The sequence below is a fragment of the Diuraphis noxia genome, unplaced genomic scaffold (genome assembly GCF_037042655.1).
Source record: "Diuraphis noxia isolate RWA-SAM2 unplaced genomic scaffold, SU_Dnox_SAM2 contig0004, whole genome shotgun sequence".
Classification (NCBI taxonomy): Eukaryota; Metazoa; Arthropoda; class Insecta; order Hemiptera; family Aphididae; genus Diuraphis; species Diuraphis noxia.
The window spans coordinates 30,644,062-30,663,649 of record NW_028301714.1 but is presented as its reverse complement, the minus strand read 5'-3'; the positions used below and the strand labels follow the sequence as shown (position 1 = coordinate 30,663,649).

At 28.5% G+C, this 19,588-nt stretch overlaps 1 protein-coding gene across 3 annotated transcripts in view; it reads left to right on the top strand.

Annotated features, from left to right (window-relative positions):
* Positions 1–19,588, top strand: part of LOC107169593 (uncharacterized) — a 94,085-nt gene that overhangs the window by 34,194 nt on the left and 40,303 nt on the right. For all 3 annotated transcript variants that reach the window (XM_015519383.2, XM_015519382.2, XM_089225113.1), the window contains exon 3: positions 9,140–9,314. In XM_015519383.2, coding sequence (XP_015374869.2) covers positions 9,140–9,314 — 175 coding nt within the window. The remainder of the gene's footprint in view (positions 1–9,139; positions 9,315–19,588) is intronic.

Below are 19,588 nucleotides of genomic sequence, written 5' to 3'. Positions count from 1 at the left end.
GATGTACCAGCTTCCAATAATCTTACGGATTTAACTGTTGCTGTTATAACAACAAAACAGATTAAGACTTTAAGATTTTATTTTCAAATCATATATTATTATTTATTTAATGTTAAAATATATTTTCTTACGAATTAAAATCGATTGAGTGAACGATGAAGAAAGATAATAATATTTTCATAAATATGTTCTAAGTACCTACTTTAATCCACGTACAGACAGTGTAAAAAGCTTATCAACATCTGTTGTCAGTATCACTTGTAGTGCTACTAAATTCGTTTAAACATATTTCGTTATTGTTTAAGTCTTCACGGGTACCTATAAAGTATACTAGTGGACATAAAGGTTATAACTATAAACTGCAGTTAATATAATGGCTACTGATGTTCTATATTATAAAATATGAAGTTATGCAATTTAATAAGTATTACATTATACAATTCAAATATCCACAAAGTCGGTACCTAAATTAAAAATTATAATAATGAATATTCAATTCTCACGATTATTTTACTAGTGTAAACCACTATAACGTTCAATGCATCTTCTCATACTCATATGTAATATCCATCGTTTTAAACTGTATTGAAGACAATGAAAACTATGATAAACTATACACCGACAATTGATATCTGGACTGATTAAAAATGATTGATTATTAACAATAATAATTACGATTACTGGACTTTTATTCTTGTTTTATCGAAAGTATTTGAAACGCGTATTGAATTCTAGATCTTATACCATCGAATTATTTCAATTTCGATTTTCATTTCCCTAAATCAGCGAAAACGTGTGAAACAAATTTTATCCAATTATTGCAGAATTACTCGTATATATAACTACCAAAAGGAAGCGGGATAGGGGACGATATACATAGATGGATAACTAAGAGTGGTACTTATTTACCAAAGGCATTTATTTGCACAAATCCACACTCGTAGAACACAGAATAGTTTAAATTATTTCATATAATTACTATTGTAATGTTGTTAAATTTGTAAAATACATTGGTGAAAGAAGTAAAACATAAATGTACACAATATTTTATATTATAATTTACAATACAAAATGTACTACTGTACTAGTCAAATAAGAAAAGATAAAATAATAGATACAAATCATAATAAATTGTATTCTAAAGATTCCTTTGTAAAATCAATATTAAACTGTGATCACAGTATTATTAAACATACTTTTAATAATATAATATTTCTAGGTACCTAAAATAACTAGACTTAACCACTTTCGTGGTATAAAAAATTTTAATTTTGACAATTATAATGTATTTTTTTTACTACCACGTTTTGGATAAGAACATTAATTACTTCAATGTATAATATTGGAGCGGTTTTTATTAGTAGATTTGGTCAGTTAGTAATTTTATGAAATATACTAAAAACTATATCAATTTTCCAAATTGAGAAAATACTAGTAATTAAATATAATATATGCTATTCATATAATTAATAAATTTACTTATAGACTATACAAATATACACAAACAATTTTACTTTAATTAGTTTTTGCATAAAACACAGGTACATTACTTAACTTTCACTCGTGTGGCATAAAGTCCTTATGCCATTTAACCATTTAAGCGAGATTAACATTTTTAATCTACGAGAGTTTACCCATATAGTTTCTATTATTATTATTATTATTATCATTGTTATTTGCTTTATGCATACAAGTGCTTCTCGACCGCGTTATGTTAGCGACTCATTTTCCATTACCAATATATCTGGACGGAAAATTACAAAAAAATATTATTCTACCTGCCTGGGTACTGTGAAATAACACATATTCATCACGATAATAATAATGTGCGAAATCAATAATCGTTTAAAATCTAAACTTGTATTTTGAAATTATTAACATTATTTTTATGAAATGTTTGTAGTAAAAACTAAACGTAAAAGTATAACCCAATACCATATTTACTAATAATATTTAATGTATTTCAGAAGACATTAATCATTCTTGACTTAAAACTTAGTTTTAAACTTAAGTCTTGATACCATTTAATGATTACATTTTATAGTCTTTTTCTTACGACATATTAATCCGGATGTCCATATAATATAGATACTTTTTTTTTGATTGATGATTTTATTTTCTTCAAGTTATTTAATTTTAATAATTTGGCATAAAAAAAAAAATTTTCAAATGATATACCTTATCTGGTATCTAGATATTTTAATAGAACAAAATATGCATATTGTAAATACCTATATCGTATACAAAGTATTAAATATTAAAAAGTGAATGGTCTTATACATCATTGTCTTATTTTAGTTTCATCCGAAATTATATCATAGCCTCAGATTAGAACTTACGAAATTCTTAAAATTAAAATAAACATTTTTGCTGCGTTAACATTTGAAGTTAGAATATAAAATTTCACAGCATCAAAATTATTAGACTTTTGGCAAAGTTACAACAGAATTCAATATTTGTTTATGAATTACCTAATATTATACTGAAATTATTAATATAGTCAATAATTTCGGATGTCATAAACAGTGAAAAACCGTAATGCATCGAATATTAAGATAAAAAATAAAAATTATCAAGTATATGTAAACATTTTCCGTATTTGCACAATAACAATATATTTCACCTTGATACTTTTAGATTTTTGAATTAATTTTGAATAATATAATAAATTCTGATCAGGAACACTGTTGAAATTACTTTTAAAAATAACATTTTTATAAAATAAAATGGTAAATTGTATTTTTATCATCCAGCCGATATGATTTTATTTTCCAACCATAACTCGAAGTGTTATCGGATATAAAATATATCATTGTAGCTTGTAGCGAATAATACGTTTTTCTTTATATTACCCACTCATATATCTCTCTCTGTGACTGCATATGCGAGCTATAGGTGTGTATGGAACCTATAATGTATATTAGATTTACAAAATAAAAAAATGGAAGAACACTCGTGACACACCCACACGCGAAATTCTAGGTTCTGGAAAATGTTCACAATAACAAATTACACTGTTCATATTATTTATTGGCGATTTGGATATGAATATAAGTACATATTAAACAACCTATATAAATTAATCGAAAATATTTTTAGTTGTGAACGTTTATTATGGATATGATATCTTTTTCATAACTTTAAGCTTATAGATAAAATTTGAAAAAAAATCTATATAAGTACAGTGATAATAAATCAAAATGTCAGATAGAAAATAATTGATGAATAATATATACTTCGAACATTTTTTGCTGACTGTTACGTTACAATCACGTTTTTGAACAATAACATGACAATGGAAATAATGTTTTTCGTATATTTTTTCTTTTAGTGAGAGCTATGAATAAAAAATATTTTATAACAATAAAATTCGTTGACACAATACGCACTGTGATCGATTTACTTATATCCAGTAAATAAAATACAATTTTTAATAGTATTTTGTCCCATTTGAGTAATTTCGTTATTATAGACACATGAATGTAGTTATACCTACAATATTGTACTATTTGATTCTCAAAGCTTAAGATTTGCTATGGACAAATTAGTATAGATGGCACTTAATGCACTCAATGTGCGTTAGCGTTACTCCAGTCTCCAACGTTGTTAAAATAAACAATATGGGAGATAGTTGTAATCGAGTTTTAGTTATTGAAAAGATCAACATTATTCTCCACAAAATAATTAGAAATAAAAATAAAAATGTATGTAATGTTATAATATAATACGTAAACATTTTTCAATGTTTATATATTAAACACGCTTTATTTTTTTTTTTTTTACTGTTAATAATATTTGATTCCAGATCATAGCGTTTAAATCTAGGTACAATGTTTTCTTTGTGCAAAGTTAATCGCTAAGTGTAGCTGCTGTTAAATATTTTAATCAGAAAGCAAATGTACAGATATTTCAAAAACTTTACTTTGTAAACATTTAAAATTAATAATAAAAATGTTTTAAAGAAACTTGTGAACCATGAAAAGAAAATGTTCAACTTTTCACCATTATTTTTTTAAAGCGTACTAATTACCATAATTAATGGTGATTTGTATTTATTATATTATAAACATCGTAGATTATAAGTATTAAATATACAATAAACTTACGTACTTTTAAATTTTATCATTAATGTTATTTTAAGAATAAAGTAGGTGTATGTAGGTACTTTTTAAATAATTAATAATAATAATAATGTAAAAAGTCCATTATTAGTTACAATTTATTACAATATAGTTGAATGATGTATATTCATATGAGGTATTTTTTGATTTTTTGTGGTTAATTAGAATAATAGTTGGTTTTAGAACAGTGATTTACAAACACGGAATCAAGCACAAGCGCTTTTCCGTGATGTTTAGAAAGAATTAAAAACGCGATTGTTTTACTTACCACAACATAAGCATAATTTTTATTATTTTCCTGTTTATTATAATAACGCTTTTTAGTGGCCACCGGGTGAGTTGATTATAAAAGTATACGATATAATATTATTGTATTTTCCTTTCTTTTTCTTGTATACATTTTGATTAAAGTAGGCTAAAAACCTGTGTTGTTGAAGCCTTAATAAATTATTAAAAAAAAAAATAATAATAAAAATATTATTGTGTTGTGTTTTGAGTTATTAACATTATTCTATACTATTATCTCACAGCCGAGATCAACTGGAAAAGTATAAACAAACTTTATTATTTTGAGCGAGAGGATATAGCGGCAAGCGGGAGTGCATCTGTGACGAACTAAAAACGTGTGTTTTTTTTAAGTATTTCGTACGAACTTGTTCCCATCACGAATTGAAAAATATTCTCTTTTAGAGTAACACTAAAGCTCCCCTTTTGGTACGGTGGCGGGGGACTTGTAGTTAGAGTATCACATTATATACTCACGGTCGTATACATCCAAATGGTTGTGGGTTAACGGGGGCAGAATTTGTAAACGCGCGCCCGTTGTTGTTCACTACCCATGTGTGTACTTACAAACAACGATTCCCCTTCTGTCCCCCCCCCCCCCGTTATAATTTACACTTGACCTTTTATGGTTAAAACGTATACTAAAGGTACACACACACACACACACACACACACACACACATATATATATATATATGATATCATGTATATATACCTACGCTGCTCATACATATATGCGTGTAGTGTGTAGGCGAGTGCGGCAATAGAAGTCGTAGCATATACTTGTGGCTGGTAGTAGTGGTATAGTACCTATATATTAGTTGTATAGTAAAACATCCAAAATAGCATTAATAATATTGTTAATTAAATAATTAAACGGGGTGTACTCAAACTCGTAGCCGAATCCGATAATCTATATTAAACATACAAACCACGGCTGTAAGGTCGCCGTTCTGAATGTGTATAATAATATCATAATAATAATTGTAATAATTGTGCGTACCTGCATCTCTCAAATATACAATGCATGTATATATTATATTATAATATAATATGGGTACACGCAGACCATTACTGAATACAAAACAAACAGCGACGATGACGAAATTACATTTTCATGTGTTTGGATTTATGTATATACGCATAACATGGGCGAAAAATTTGTATAATTCGATTAGGACAACCATGATAATAATAATAATATACAACTCGTTGACATTTTAATGGCACTCGTCCGAATTCGAGTTCCTCATACCGACCCATTTCAATAGAATCGTCACGTCTGTATAATTCGATAACATAATAATATTGCCAGGAGGTACGACAAGCTATGTATGCAAAATAATATACACGACGCAGCGGTAGTTCCGATGCGTGGGTCGCCCGACCACCACGGATGATGGATAAGTGTGAATATCTACGCAATAACTCTAAAATATTCATTTTGATTTTTGGCCATCAAAAAAATAAAACGTTTAATAAATATTATTTCATATATCGGTATGTAAAATGTAGAGGACATAAAATTACTTACTTTTCGTGTCCATCTATAGACGGAAAAATAAGTGAGATGTGTTTGTTAAAAAATACCTTCGGCCCCGTCCCCATTGGGACTCGTCAAGAACCAACCGCAACTGCGGCGGCGTTGTTGACGGCGCCTACTCGTATATTATATATTATTATTATATAATACAGCTGTTATTGCTAACACGTCGTCCGATGATCGATATGCGTCCGCTGGTGTCGGCACAAGTGAATTTTCATTCAGCGTGCTGCACGTAAATAATATTATTAATGCTTAGCGTTATGTGATAGGAAATAATAATAATATACAACTAACTGTTATTATAGTAGAGCATACTATTGTAGTTTTAATATTATTTATACTGATTAATAACAACTATTATTGCTATTATTGTATTAATGGCACAGTAGTTGTTTAAGTCCGACCTAAACTTGACCGGGAAAATGGGAGGGTAAGGGTTGAGGTGGATTATATGAGTGTCGGAAAGGGCTGAAAGTAGAGAATCCCGTGCCTTGATATTTTATCCAAAGAATTATACTCCTCGCTACTACAGATGCGCACCGCTCCCCTCGCCGGCCGGATGACAAATGGTTTTGCTTTTCCGGATGTTGACGCCAAAACAACCGCCATTCCATGGTAGTGTATATACGTGTATATAATTTTTGTTTTGTTCTGTTACAAGATTTTTGGCGCCGTCTGTTTTCCCGAGAAAATATCCTTATTTATCTCGCGTCGCTTTACTATCGTCTCACCCCCCAGGGTCCCAGCACAAATCGCGAAATATCTTTTACCTTCCTACATTAATGCGTAACGACTCAGATGCGAAATTGCCTGATTCATGAAATTTACTTTTTGTCAACGTTACAACTGATGCCAGACAGCAACGGTAATTCATAATTAAACACAAAGTTCGTGATGGCGCAACTTCGATATAATGTTATGTATAGGTAATACATAAATTTGGTTAGTAAAAATTTATAAGGCATAATTTACCAAGTAAGATTGCAAGATTACTCGCATTATATCCTTTAATAATTCATATATTCTAATTTTGATTTGATTTTAAATGTTTGAGTTAAGTCGAAGACTTCGTTTTATTATTTTAAAATACCTTAATTTTATATACCATTTACTGTTTCATTTCTGCGGCGTTACAATCTCCTTTTTTTGCACAAGGACCTTCATTTTAGATTCCGAGCAGAGCGTTGATTGTATTCATTTTACAATGATGTGAGTTTATGTATACACGAATACTTGATAAGTAGACGAAATAATTCTTTGATTTTCAACTTTTGGTAAAACAGTGAATCTTGTAGTATTTTTGATAAGTAAAATTTCATTATTCGTAGTAGATTTTAAAAACATCAAGAAAAAAAATAATGATGAAAAATGAGAATTTTACGCCAAATTAGTTTTTGACAAAATTGATCTTATATAATATACTTAAAATTTTCACTAGATGTTTATTTAACTACTATTAGTATCATTATGTACCATTAGTCAAACATGTGCAAATTATTATAAAAATGGATAAGAAATTTTACGAATTCTCCTAAAAAAATGTCTTCTTTTTTTTTCAAAAACGAATAACCTTAGATACTTAACAATTTTATAAAATATTTATTGTATCATTTCCTAATTTATATACATGTTAAAATTATCAAAATATTTTGACTTATTTGAAGCTAAATTAGTCTATTTTTAAATCAGAATATTCTTGTTCATATACGTATAAATAAATACTATGTTATATTGTATTATATCATAATGTCGTGTACAGAAAGATTTTTCAACCTTTTTAACGTATTACCCCTTGTAACCCCTCGTTACCCCTTGTAATAAAAACCTAGGTACAAGTTTATGTAGGTTTAGGTACGAGTAAATTTCAATTTTTATTCTTAATATAAATAATTGTTTGTTTTTTTACACTCATTTAGAGTTATAATTATGAATAGAATTAAAACTATTTCGGATCTATGTAACTCCTCATCTAGAGGATTTCATTGTAGTACAAGACACATAGTAATAATATATAGTATTATGAATTACAACTATGTTACTATAAAAGCTTAAAATTTAAAAAATATTTTTTATTAAATATGTTTATTCAAAAATTATACAAATAATTCCTGTCAAAATACCCAGAAAATTCGAAGTCATCCTAACGAGACTAAGAATTGGTCAAAATTGTGAAAAACACATACTCACCGAATGCCGTATATACCACAATATCCAATCAAGTCTCAACTTGCCTGAATCGCTTGCCGAAATACTCCACAATCATCCCAAAGCCATTGCCGACACCTAATCTCTAATCCAAAATTTAAAACTAAGTTCTCTTATATGTAACTTGATTTAACATGTAATGTAATCTAAACTTATGTAAACCGCCAATGGCCAATGCTGCCGAGGGCTCATTTAATAATAATAAAAAAAAAATTATTTTCAATATCATTTCTAAAAATATGTAAATACTTAATGTTTAATAATAATATAGATTTAGTTGATGTGTCAGAGTCATTGGTCACAATACCACTGTTTACGATGAGAACTGAAATTTTTCCATTTCGTTTGGAAAATAGAACAACGTTGTCTTTTAGCCGTTTCATGAATATTGTACCAGCGACACGGTAGTTTCACGAAATGGTCCAGAAAAATAGCGACTATTTTACGAATTGGACGATTTTGCGTTGGTGTATAATAATGTAGTAACATAATAATACACATATACATATTAAAATATGTAATACGCTCGACAAACACGCGTTTACAGCATTCATTGCAGTCTCTGCGCAATATTATCTCGTGCTGTTTTGTGGACCACTTCACGATACCTATATACAGGGTGCCCTACGAGGATTTAACCATTGCGATATATCCAGAGATAATAAATATATCATAAATCTGTTTTTTTTTTTTAGACTCACATATACAAGGGCTACATGTATTTTACTTAATTTTTTGGTAAAAATGTTAAAAAACTTAAGATACCTATTTTATAGAGTTTATTTATCTGAAAATGTTGACCTTTCTTGGTTTTTAATAATTTTTATAGTTTATGGATAAAACGACAAAAAACTGGTTTTTATCCGGTTGGCGAGTTCCCGTCTACAGCTAATAGGACATCTTGTATATTACTAAACTGCTGTCATTTTTACTGTGCATCAACTCAAATAAAATGTTTATATTTTTATCGTATTGTTTGCAGTGAGGATGAACTGCACGACAGCCGCCTCGACGCTGTACAATTATACGATCACCGTGAACGGAAAACTGCTCGCTCGTGGTGGTCAACCGGCCGCCGAAGGTGGCTGCAATCAACTGGAATTTAACTGGTCGGCGACAACGGCCGACCAACAATTGCACAAATATATGACGTTTAGGTGAGTACCTACCCGAGTATATGCTATTAATGTGTGTCGAGTTGTATCTATGTGACTGCAGATCACTATAATACTGATGTATTAAATATTATGTAATAATAGTTTTCATAAAAATTGTCACTCATCGACTTTTCAATAAGATAATATAGTTGTTTTGTGATATGTACAAAACCAGCTACAGTGAAACCTCTAAATACCGGACACTCTTGGTCGCTTAAACGTCGTCCGCTGTTTGGAGGTGTCCGCTATTAAGAAGGGAAATACAGTGAGTGTGTATTTCATCGTTCCCAAAATTCCGTCCGTTATTAATTGGAGGTGTCCGCTATTGAAAGGTGTCCGTTAAAGGAGGTTTCACTGTAATAATATTCAACATAGGTATAGATACCAAAAATGAGACTACTTCACCTAGTAAAATTATAATGGGTGTCTTTGAATTAACACGCGGGTACAAAAAAAATACCATGATACTGTATGTGGTATGTCTGTATATGTATATATGGAAACGCAGGTGCATATTCTTCAATTCTTACATCCCGCAAACGGCATTTCTATGTTATAATGTTAGTAAACGCATAATGATAATAGTAACACTATTTCCTTTAATCAAAAAGTATTTTTACTTTATATAAATAAATAGCGGAATTAAAAATTAATAGTTTGTAAAAATATACAAAGTATGTAGTAGTTCCTACTTGTATTTCTTTCTTAAAATACTATCTGTATCTATTTATACAAATAAATATAAATGAATATTTCAATGTTTGTCTGCTTCTTTGTCATATTATATTGGGTCAGAAACTATTGGACCTAAGATATTATTGGAATAGATTCCTTGAGACTCGGATAATGTTTATCTTTTATTTGTTCAACCCCTATGGCTTATATTTTGTCATAATATTATAGTAACTCTCACATGGATTTTGTTTCAGCTCACGAAAATTGAATATTTGTTTGTTTCGATATAGGATTTGTTGGTTACAGATAAATTATCTGAGATAATAAAATAGTAATCGTTATGATTTTTTGTGTTGCATAATTATTTTTCATTTAGGCTTATAAAGCTATTAGATAATTCTATATAAATGTAAAATTAAGTAACATATATTATATATTAGAGGAAAAGTATATGAACGAGGTTTATTTAATAATAAAAATGCTTTATCGATTTTAACAAAATCAATCGAGAATATTTAAACTGAAATAAAACTGAAAACATATATTATAGATAGATTATAACAGAATAATAATAATGGATAGTCAGATAACACGGATATTATTGGTCGGGTCACATTTAAATAACACGTATTATGAAAATTCACAGTTTTTGACTGGAACTAAATTTCACACACACACACACACACATATCATTTAGGATACCGTATGGGTCATAAAAGTACTAAAATAGAAGCCACAGGTAACAGATATTTCAGTAAAATACGATTGCGCGCATTTTACCTTTTTCATAATACGATTGCGCACATTTTAATGGGACAATATAGAACATACATTTTGGGTAAGATATATGTACGATTGCTCGTATAACTTCATGCGATGTTGCCAAACTAGGCATAATTTAATTTAGTGGTAGTATAAAAAACAAAAATTGAAGGTAATTTAATTTTGCTTGATCTAAGAGTTTTTAATAATAATTTAGTCAAAATTCATACAGATTCAATGCAATTAAGAATAAAATAGACGAACAAATCATAAAATGCATATAAATGTGGAATTCGATTTTGTTAGTATAGTAGCTGAACACATTTTTCTGGTACATCTCCATTTCATAAAATTATCTTTTCATTTATTAATTAAACGATATTTAAATTCTTTTACCAAGAGTAACGTTTTCTTCTTTCGGACAAAATCACACGTACTTTGTTTACTGGTTCCATGATGATGAATGATATTATTACAGAAGATATTAGTAGGTAACTCAACTACATACATATGGTGGGAATTCAAAATTACGATAAAATATGAGATAATCAGATAAATACGACAATAATTATCTTAGAATTTGTATCATCGTGTTATTAAATTTGGCAATATTGCACGATCGTGTAATCGTATTTAATACGCGTAATCGTAAACCAAAAGGGTACGCGCGCAATTGTATTCTACCCAGATATTTGATATTATAAAAAGCAAAGCATACTGCTGAGGCTTATATAGAATCATGAAAATAATAACTTACCTATTTTGACGATTCTAGGAAGGTTTAAATAATAAACTGAATTAGTTGTTGTGTTATACCAGCTATTAATAATATTAAAATCATAAACACATTTCATTCAATTACTTACTTATTTGTTTATTATTTAAATATTAAGGCTTTAACAGAATATAGATTAATTACCTTTCTTGAATATTTCTGTTTGTTATCAGTTCACGTAAGAAAGAAGTGTTAATTATTATATATTGGATTAATTTCCCACAAGTAACGCTGGTAAATACAGCTGGCATGCATTGAAATAGTGATCGACCAGAAACCGCGCTTTGTTACATGAAATATTCTTATAATCCTTTATAATTTTTAAATAATTGGATATGCTATGCCTCCATTTAAGGTAGATTTAATATGAAAGTAACATATTTTGTTTTATTATCTTACCGTATCCACCAGGTTGAACCCGCGATCCGATCCATTATTGATTGTAGTAGAAACACAATATTATAAGTAGGTATGTAATTCATAAAATATAACTGTTTTAAATATATATGTATAAAAATAATATTCGTTAATGAAAAACATTAAAAATGTTTCCTCAAATAAATTTGCTTTCATAAAAAAAGGTTGTTAAAAAATGTAAATGGTATGTTTTTTCATTCGTAAAAGATAACTTATTTTTGTTATTTCAATACATTTAGTTTAAATAACATTTAAAATATATTATGTTTTATATAACTGTGATCAAAAAGTCAAGCATGCGAAATTCGCAAAGGATAAAATGTACCACCATATTATGTCAGTATAATTTGTAATTTAGTGCATATAGTAGTGATTTGTATGTTATGCGTCTAGAATATAATATTTAACATCGATACTTGTATCAATTGGATTTTGATTGTCAAATGGACTAACTATCATAACCATCAAGTTGTGAATAATGTGAATCATTTCATCATTAACATTTTCCAATAATTTGAACATTTCACGTTTACCTCTCAGGTTTTATTTTCAAAAACAGTTCAGGTGAATTACACAGTAATATAAAATAGAATAATTAATTAATTATTTTTTGCTCGAAATTTGTCGGTAACGTGTTGGGTTTCAATCAATCAATATTATATTACCTATCAACATTTGAAATGGGTTGACAGATTATCTGCTGACTCAATCGTAAACATCTTATCTTGATTCGTTAGGGTAAGGATTTATATATGTTTTCGTTAATTTTCAATTCAAATACAAATTTGACCAGGTTTAGTCGTCCAAGATTTACGAAGCTCATTTCAAAAACGGAGTATTTTATTTTAGAAACATCTTATGCAAAATTGCGATGAGTGAGACCGGTTATTTGCGTGGCAACTTTTAAAATTCAGAATAATTTTTCTTAAATATATTTGAATATTTTGTTTATGATTAAATACTATGTTTATTGTTTATTTTCTTTAATAAACTGTCCTCTCAATTTTCGTACATATTTTCTGTACAAGATAATATCGATGTTTCCATATGTCAGCCGTCCCGTGAGCGCTCACTTTTTTTAGGTTGTTATTAGTAGGAATAACTCAACGATGGGGTGAGTCTAAAAGTACGTTATTCCTGGGCGAGGATTTTTATTTTTAAATGAAGTCAAAATGTATAGATTCTTATATTAAACCGTGTTGTGTTTTGAGTTTTCTGACATAAACTGGGTAATATATTATAATAAAATTATTGAATTGGCATAAATATTGAACACAAACCGAGTTATCATAATGATTCAGCGGCACTCTACATAATATGAAAAGTTTTTCGTTGGTAATCTGTGAACAGATCTGACTATAGTCACTTTTCGAATGTCTTGTTTTACATAAATATATATTAAAGCAAAAACATTACCAACAACTCGATTATAAAATATCTACAGGCGAATATTTTTATAAATTAACTGTTATTCTTTTTGCAATCTAAAATTAACTTATAAATAATATATAAAAACACTTCACGGCCCAATGAAGATAGTAGTTGAGAATAATATAGTGGTATCGAGCTAGAGTGCCAGGCAATAATTGTGGTCAAGTTATAGTGGTTTGAAACACAGTATAGTCATAAGCAAGAAAATAGTCATGATCAAGAAGTATAATTTCTAACAAGACTCTAGTCGTAAGCTAGCAGTACCTACCTGTGAGAAAAAATGACCCGAAGAAAAATGATAAATAATAAAATAAAATAAAATTGAAATAGAAAAATATTTCCATATTTCTATAGGTATGTCCAATACCATATTACCATTTAGACGATGAATTTGTTTTGACGAATTTTCATCTATAATACGTATTTTTAAATGATAAAAATCGTATATTTTATTATTGTCTTCCTTATAGTTCTTTAATTTAAATATTAATCTGTTAAAGTTGTTTATTAGCTATTAAGAAGACTATAAGTGAGCATGTAAATGAGGGTGGAAATTTTTTTTGGATATTTCATATAAAGTGTTATATAAAGGTTAGATATATTTTCTTCTTTAATTAAATAATTATCATCCCTAAATTGTTGATGCTTAAATGATATTATTAGAAAATGATTCCAAGTTGAACTTAGTTAATCTACGCAAAAAAATATTTTTTTAAATGTCAGTTTTTTCCTCTACCATGGGTACTTGTTAAGAAATAACCACGATTGTTTCATTTATTATTGCAATCGAGCTCTATGTTATGTATCAAATAGTCTTTATTTCTAACCAATTAGGTGAAACTTTGTGATTTTTTTAATTTTCAAAAGTTTAAGGGAAAAAAATAAAAATAACATTGCAAAATCATTATTTTACGGTTTTCTGGAATCTAAAATTAACACATGACAAAAATAAAATGTTCGTTTTATGTAAAAAAAAATATATATATAATATAAAGATTGTAGGTACTCTTTTTTATGACAAAAAAAAATCAATTACATTAAGTTTGAAACTTTAAGAGTGGTAGTAGTTGTGTAGATACAATAATTCATTGTTAAAATATTTATAGCTTGTGTTATTGTCAAATCGTGAAGATAAATCAAAAACTTAAGAATTTAAGCAAACAATAATATTAATTATAATATATGACATAGACTGTGTGCAAGTTTGCCATTGTTTTTTTTATTTTTCTCCTCCCTTTTATTTATTTTTATTTTCACAGGAAAGATGGTGTCCCAAAGTCTCATACGCACGGGACAAATATTTGTTTGTAAAATATAATGAGTATCTTGTAAAATTACAAAACTACAATAGTCAAATAGAAATACATCATTATACTCTTATTCAATTATGTTTATATTTCTATTGACCTAGTGATTTTTATCGTTGCAAAAACAAAAATGATTGCAAATTTGCTTGATGTCAATTTTATTATGTCTTTAAAATTTAATTAAAATATGAAAACAATTTTTCTGAGGTAAATTAGTGAAAAATTCTTCGCAACCTATTATATTCCATGTTATGGTTCCTTCGAAATTAAAAACCAAAATGCATAAAGAGAAAAAAACATACGCTTGTAGGAAATATAAAAGGTACCAATGATTATAATAATTACTAGTTAAGGTTTAAAGATCAAAGGTCTACTTCATATTGTGATGAGGGACAGAAAGAGGAGTCAAACAATTATGTTGGGACAATTGAAAAAGTCTAACCTGTAGCCGAGTTTATGTTCCGAGTACAAGTGATGGTATCTCATATGATATTAATTGCTCTCAGTATATTTCGTTTGATCAAGGTATTTTATTTTTTAAACCAAATTCCAGTTTTTTGTTATACGTTAGTAAGTTTTGATGATAATATGTAAAATAACAATCACAAAATCAGTAGCTAAATTTTAATGCGAATTGGCAATTTACATTTGTTTATCCCCATTATGGTGTTTAAAAACTGGTAATGACTAATTAAAAAAAAAATCATTTGATACATACACTTTAAGGTAATTTTTAGTTTTTAAAGCTCTTAAATTACCTACTGTAACTTATCTAAAATGACTCAAAAACAAGGAATATTTATTTAATGCAAACAAAATTATAAATTATGATAATAATTATTACGCAATTACGCAATTAAATTAATAATATTGAGTTTAGATATGGCTGTTACTACTTAGGAAAGAATAAGTGTTATGAGCAACCAGATGGTGTAACTTGATCGGGTTGCTTGTTGACCATTTGAGTTCGATCACATTTTTTTATGTTTGTTTGCCTGTGTGTTTCAAGTATTTTAGTATACTACTTCTCCCTGCAAGGTGTGTAATTTTATCTTAAGTGTCTGTTTCATAATGTTTTTTTTTGCTTATACTTGATTCGTAGTGGTTTATTTTTGTGACGTTTTACTTCAGATATTCTATTTATTATTTCAATGAGAGATGGTTTATTTGATGGAAATTAATCCATTCGAGTTTTGTATGGACTTGCTAGATAGCCAATTATGGATAAAATTATTAAGATTATATGTGATATGACTTGATACGCAATTGTTATCACAGGAGATAGTTGTGCCTCAGGACTCGATGAGGTAAAACTTAGGCTATGTTTTTAAATTTTTATAAGAACTTTTATCAGATTTTGTATCAAGTTAAATTTTTTTTTTTATAAATTATAAACATTTTTAAAAATATAAAAATATAAAATATTATAATCAATAACTTAAATTTTGTGTAAATATTTAAAAAATTACTTTAGGTTCATAAAATTATAAATTAAAAACAATGTAATGTATCAAGTTTTAACTAACAATATTATCTTGAGTAATAATAACAACAAGATAAATCGTTATCATACGTTTTATATGATTTTGATAAATTTCATAAATTATTGAAATCTATGTTTATAAATAAAATCGTGAAAAAGTATTTTTGATATTTTTTATTTTCTTTATAAACAACTTGTAAATATTTCATATATCTATTAATTACATAAAAATATCCAAAATATTTTAGAAATTTTAAAATTATATCATAATATCATACCATAAAATGTTTAAAAGATGTTTGGTAAAAATGTCAAATTTTTACAGGCATTTAGTTTTGAATCAGAAAAATAATCGATATCTTGAAAAACTAGTTTTTCAAATGTATTCTACGAATTACTAGCTCTGCTTTATTTCAAAAAATGTTGAGTGCAATGTAAAAGGTAGGTACATAAAATATTAAACCGAATTTTGCATAATATTATGAACTTCGATTAGTTCGATATTTTTACAAACATCAAAGGTGGGTACCACTGTATACACTATGTTGTTTGAATATTATAATATGACTGGACAAAGCGGACCTATGAACCGGGTGTAATCGAAAGTGATCGGTCAAATCTCTATGCATAATATATTAATATCGTACTACGAAATACGTTTGCGTAAATACATGCATCTGCGTTATTTTATATGGTGAGCGAAGTGCTGTCATCGACGTGTCACGTCCCCACGGGATGGCGCACAGTGATGATGAATGCTTTTGGACTTCACAGGGAGACCGAAAAACGCCTCAGAGTGGAGACGATATAATAAAACGATATATTATCATTATTATTAATTATTATTGTCATGTGCGTGTCTCCAGGCAAGTTTTACGAAGTACCCTCGTGCTTCTAAAATACAAAATCTACGTTATATCGTCCTTATAAGTGCGCGAGTTTCGTTTTTCATCGAGCTGTCAATCATAATCACGATTTACTACATTTTATGTGCATAATTATTATTATACTGGAAAAAGGGATGCATTTTTGTTATTATTTTATCGTGATCAGCTTTTATTTTTGCAGAGGTATTTCTTTATCCTTTTATCGAGTGCATCATTATGAATACGTCGATATGATGATAACAGCGGAAAATGCCTAACTATGTAACTAATTAATAATAATAGGTAAGAAGTATCTATAAGCTACACGCATCAGAGAAAAATTTAAAAAAAAAAGTATGAAAATGTTGAGTACAATGACATACAATATTTAGTGGTGCTCATGCGGTGTGGAAAATTCATAAAAGGAAATATTCCAATTATGTAAAAAGCATTAGATAGATCGCGCGTATATATAAGACTACACTGTTGCACTGGCCCACATATATTATGTACGTTCGCGCAAAACAACAAAGACTACAAGTGAACTAGCATTATTACGATATTGTTGTTATTAATATAAATAAAATATATATACAATATAAGAATTCACGGTATTGACAAGTCTACCATCGAATACCCGGTTATGGAATAACGATATACCTAATGGCTAGACGTATCTTATAACATTCAAATGACGTAAGCTCAAAACTCGATGGATAGACGTCAGCTAGTCTAATTTGTTAATTGTGATTTTTACGTGAGGACGTTATCATATTATATTGCTTGCTCAGCTTGCTGGTTAGATGACTGTTATCATATTTCACGATGTAACATCAGTGGCGCCGAACCCATGTATTAGGTGTGGCAGTCGCCACACCTTTTTAAGGGGGTGGGTGGTCCGAGGACTGGGAACTTTAAAGTTAAAACTTTAGTTCTGTGATAGAAAACCAGTCTTGGAACAGTAGAAGAGTAGTCATTGTATAGTTATCATGATAGAGCAAAGAGTTAATCAATTCATCAATTTATATTGCATTATGTATATGTTTAACTTTACCGGTTTCAAGTTCTTCTCCTGAAAGAGCCTTTTCTAAATTGAAGCTAATCAAAAGTAGATTGAGAAGTACTATGGGAGAAGATCGATTAGAATCACTTATGCTTATATCATGTGAAAAAGATATTACATTGATAATGAAGAGGTAATAAAAACCCTTACAACGTATAGTACTGTTCTTAAAAATCTATTATAAAAGACAATTATTTAACGGTTTTTTTTTTTTTAATTTTATAATGTATATATTAATTATATTTTATTATTACACTTTTGTTAAATTATATAATTAATTGTTATTTGTACCAATATAATCTTTTTTTGCAAATATAAAATGTATGAATGTTGATTATAAAATAAAAATTGATTGCTGTAAAAGGGGGGGGGGGTAGCCCCCACTTTTTGGGTGTACATTTATAAAGGGGTAGCCTACTGAAATAATGCAAAAATAAAGTAAATAATATATGGGTTATATATTTATTTATTAAAATTATATTTTCTAAGTTAAAAAATCTGTAGTGTCTTTGGGGGGGTGTGGGGGGCTTAGCCCCCCACGGCTTAGGTTTCAAAGCGCTTAGGTAGGTGGGTGGGTATAAATTAATGTCCATTGCCACACCTAAAAAAAATTAGTTCGGCGCCACTGTGTAACATAATAGTATTTGTCCAGCGCTGGCCATATCATAGCGAATATTTGGGCTCGACGGGATTTAAGTTTTCCGTAATTATAGTTTCAAGCTATTCACACAAATATTTACCAGATTAGAATCTTAAACAATGTTCAATACTCGCTAATGCCTAAATTTATAATATTATATGAGCACCAATAATCTATGTATGAAGATATGGTAATTGAAAATACAATTTTTACCTAACAAGTATTTTAAACAAAAAAGTAACATTAAAAAAAAAACCAATTGAATAACTAGTGTTAAATGATGTTCGAGATATTATATTGAAATATGTTGTGACTAGTCAAATGATTGGAAGGTGATATATCTAAAGTCAGTAGTAGAAAAACATAATTTAAGATGTTTTCAAAAAATATGTTTTAAGTGATGCATTTTTTGAAAGACATGAAAAAATAAATAAAATATCGTTAATTCTTAAGATATTAATTATACTTTGTGCCTATGTATAATATCAACATTATAATGCTCTGTTAAAATTGTAGCACTTACAGTTTTTGAAATTTGTGTAAGTTTCAAGTGTAATACAACATAACAACATACTTGAGTGCAGTGGCGTTCATAGAAATAATTTTTGGGGCGGTCTATAAAAGATAGCACCTTGCAAGTGATCTACCACCTAGAAGCTACTAATATTTTACAGTTCTTTTGTTTCGCTCGTCAGTCAGTCTTCGATATAATATAAAATCATAATATGATAGTGAAGTGTGGGACAATGCTTTAAACGTACAAATAAATGTATAAGTAATTACTATGATTACTGTAATTTCGTAAGGTAGAACTGCAGCCTACCAGGCCTCCTTTATATACGCCACTGATCGTGT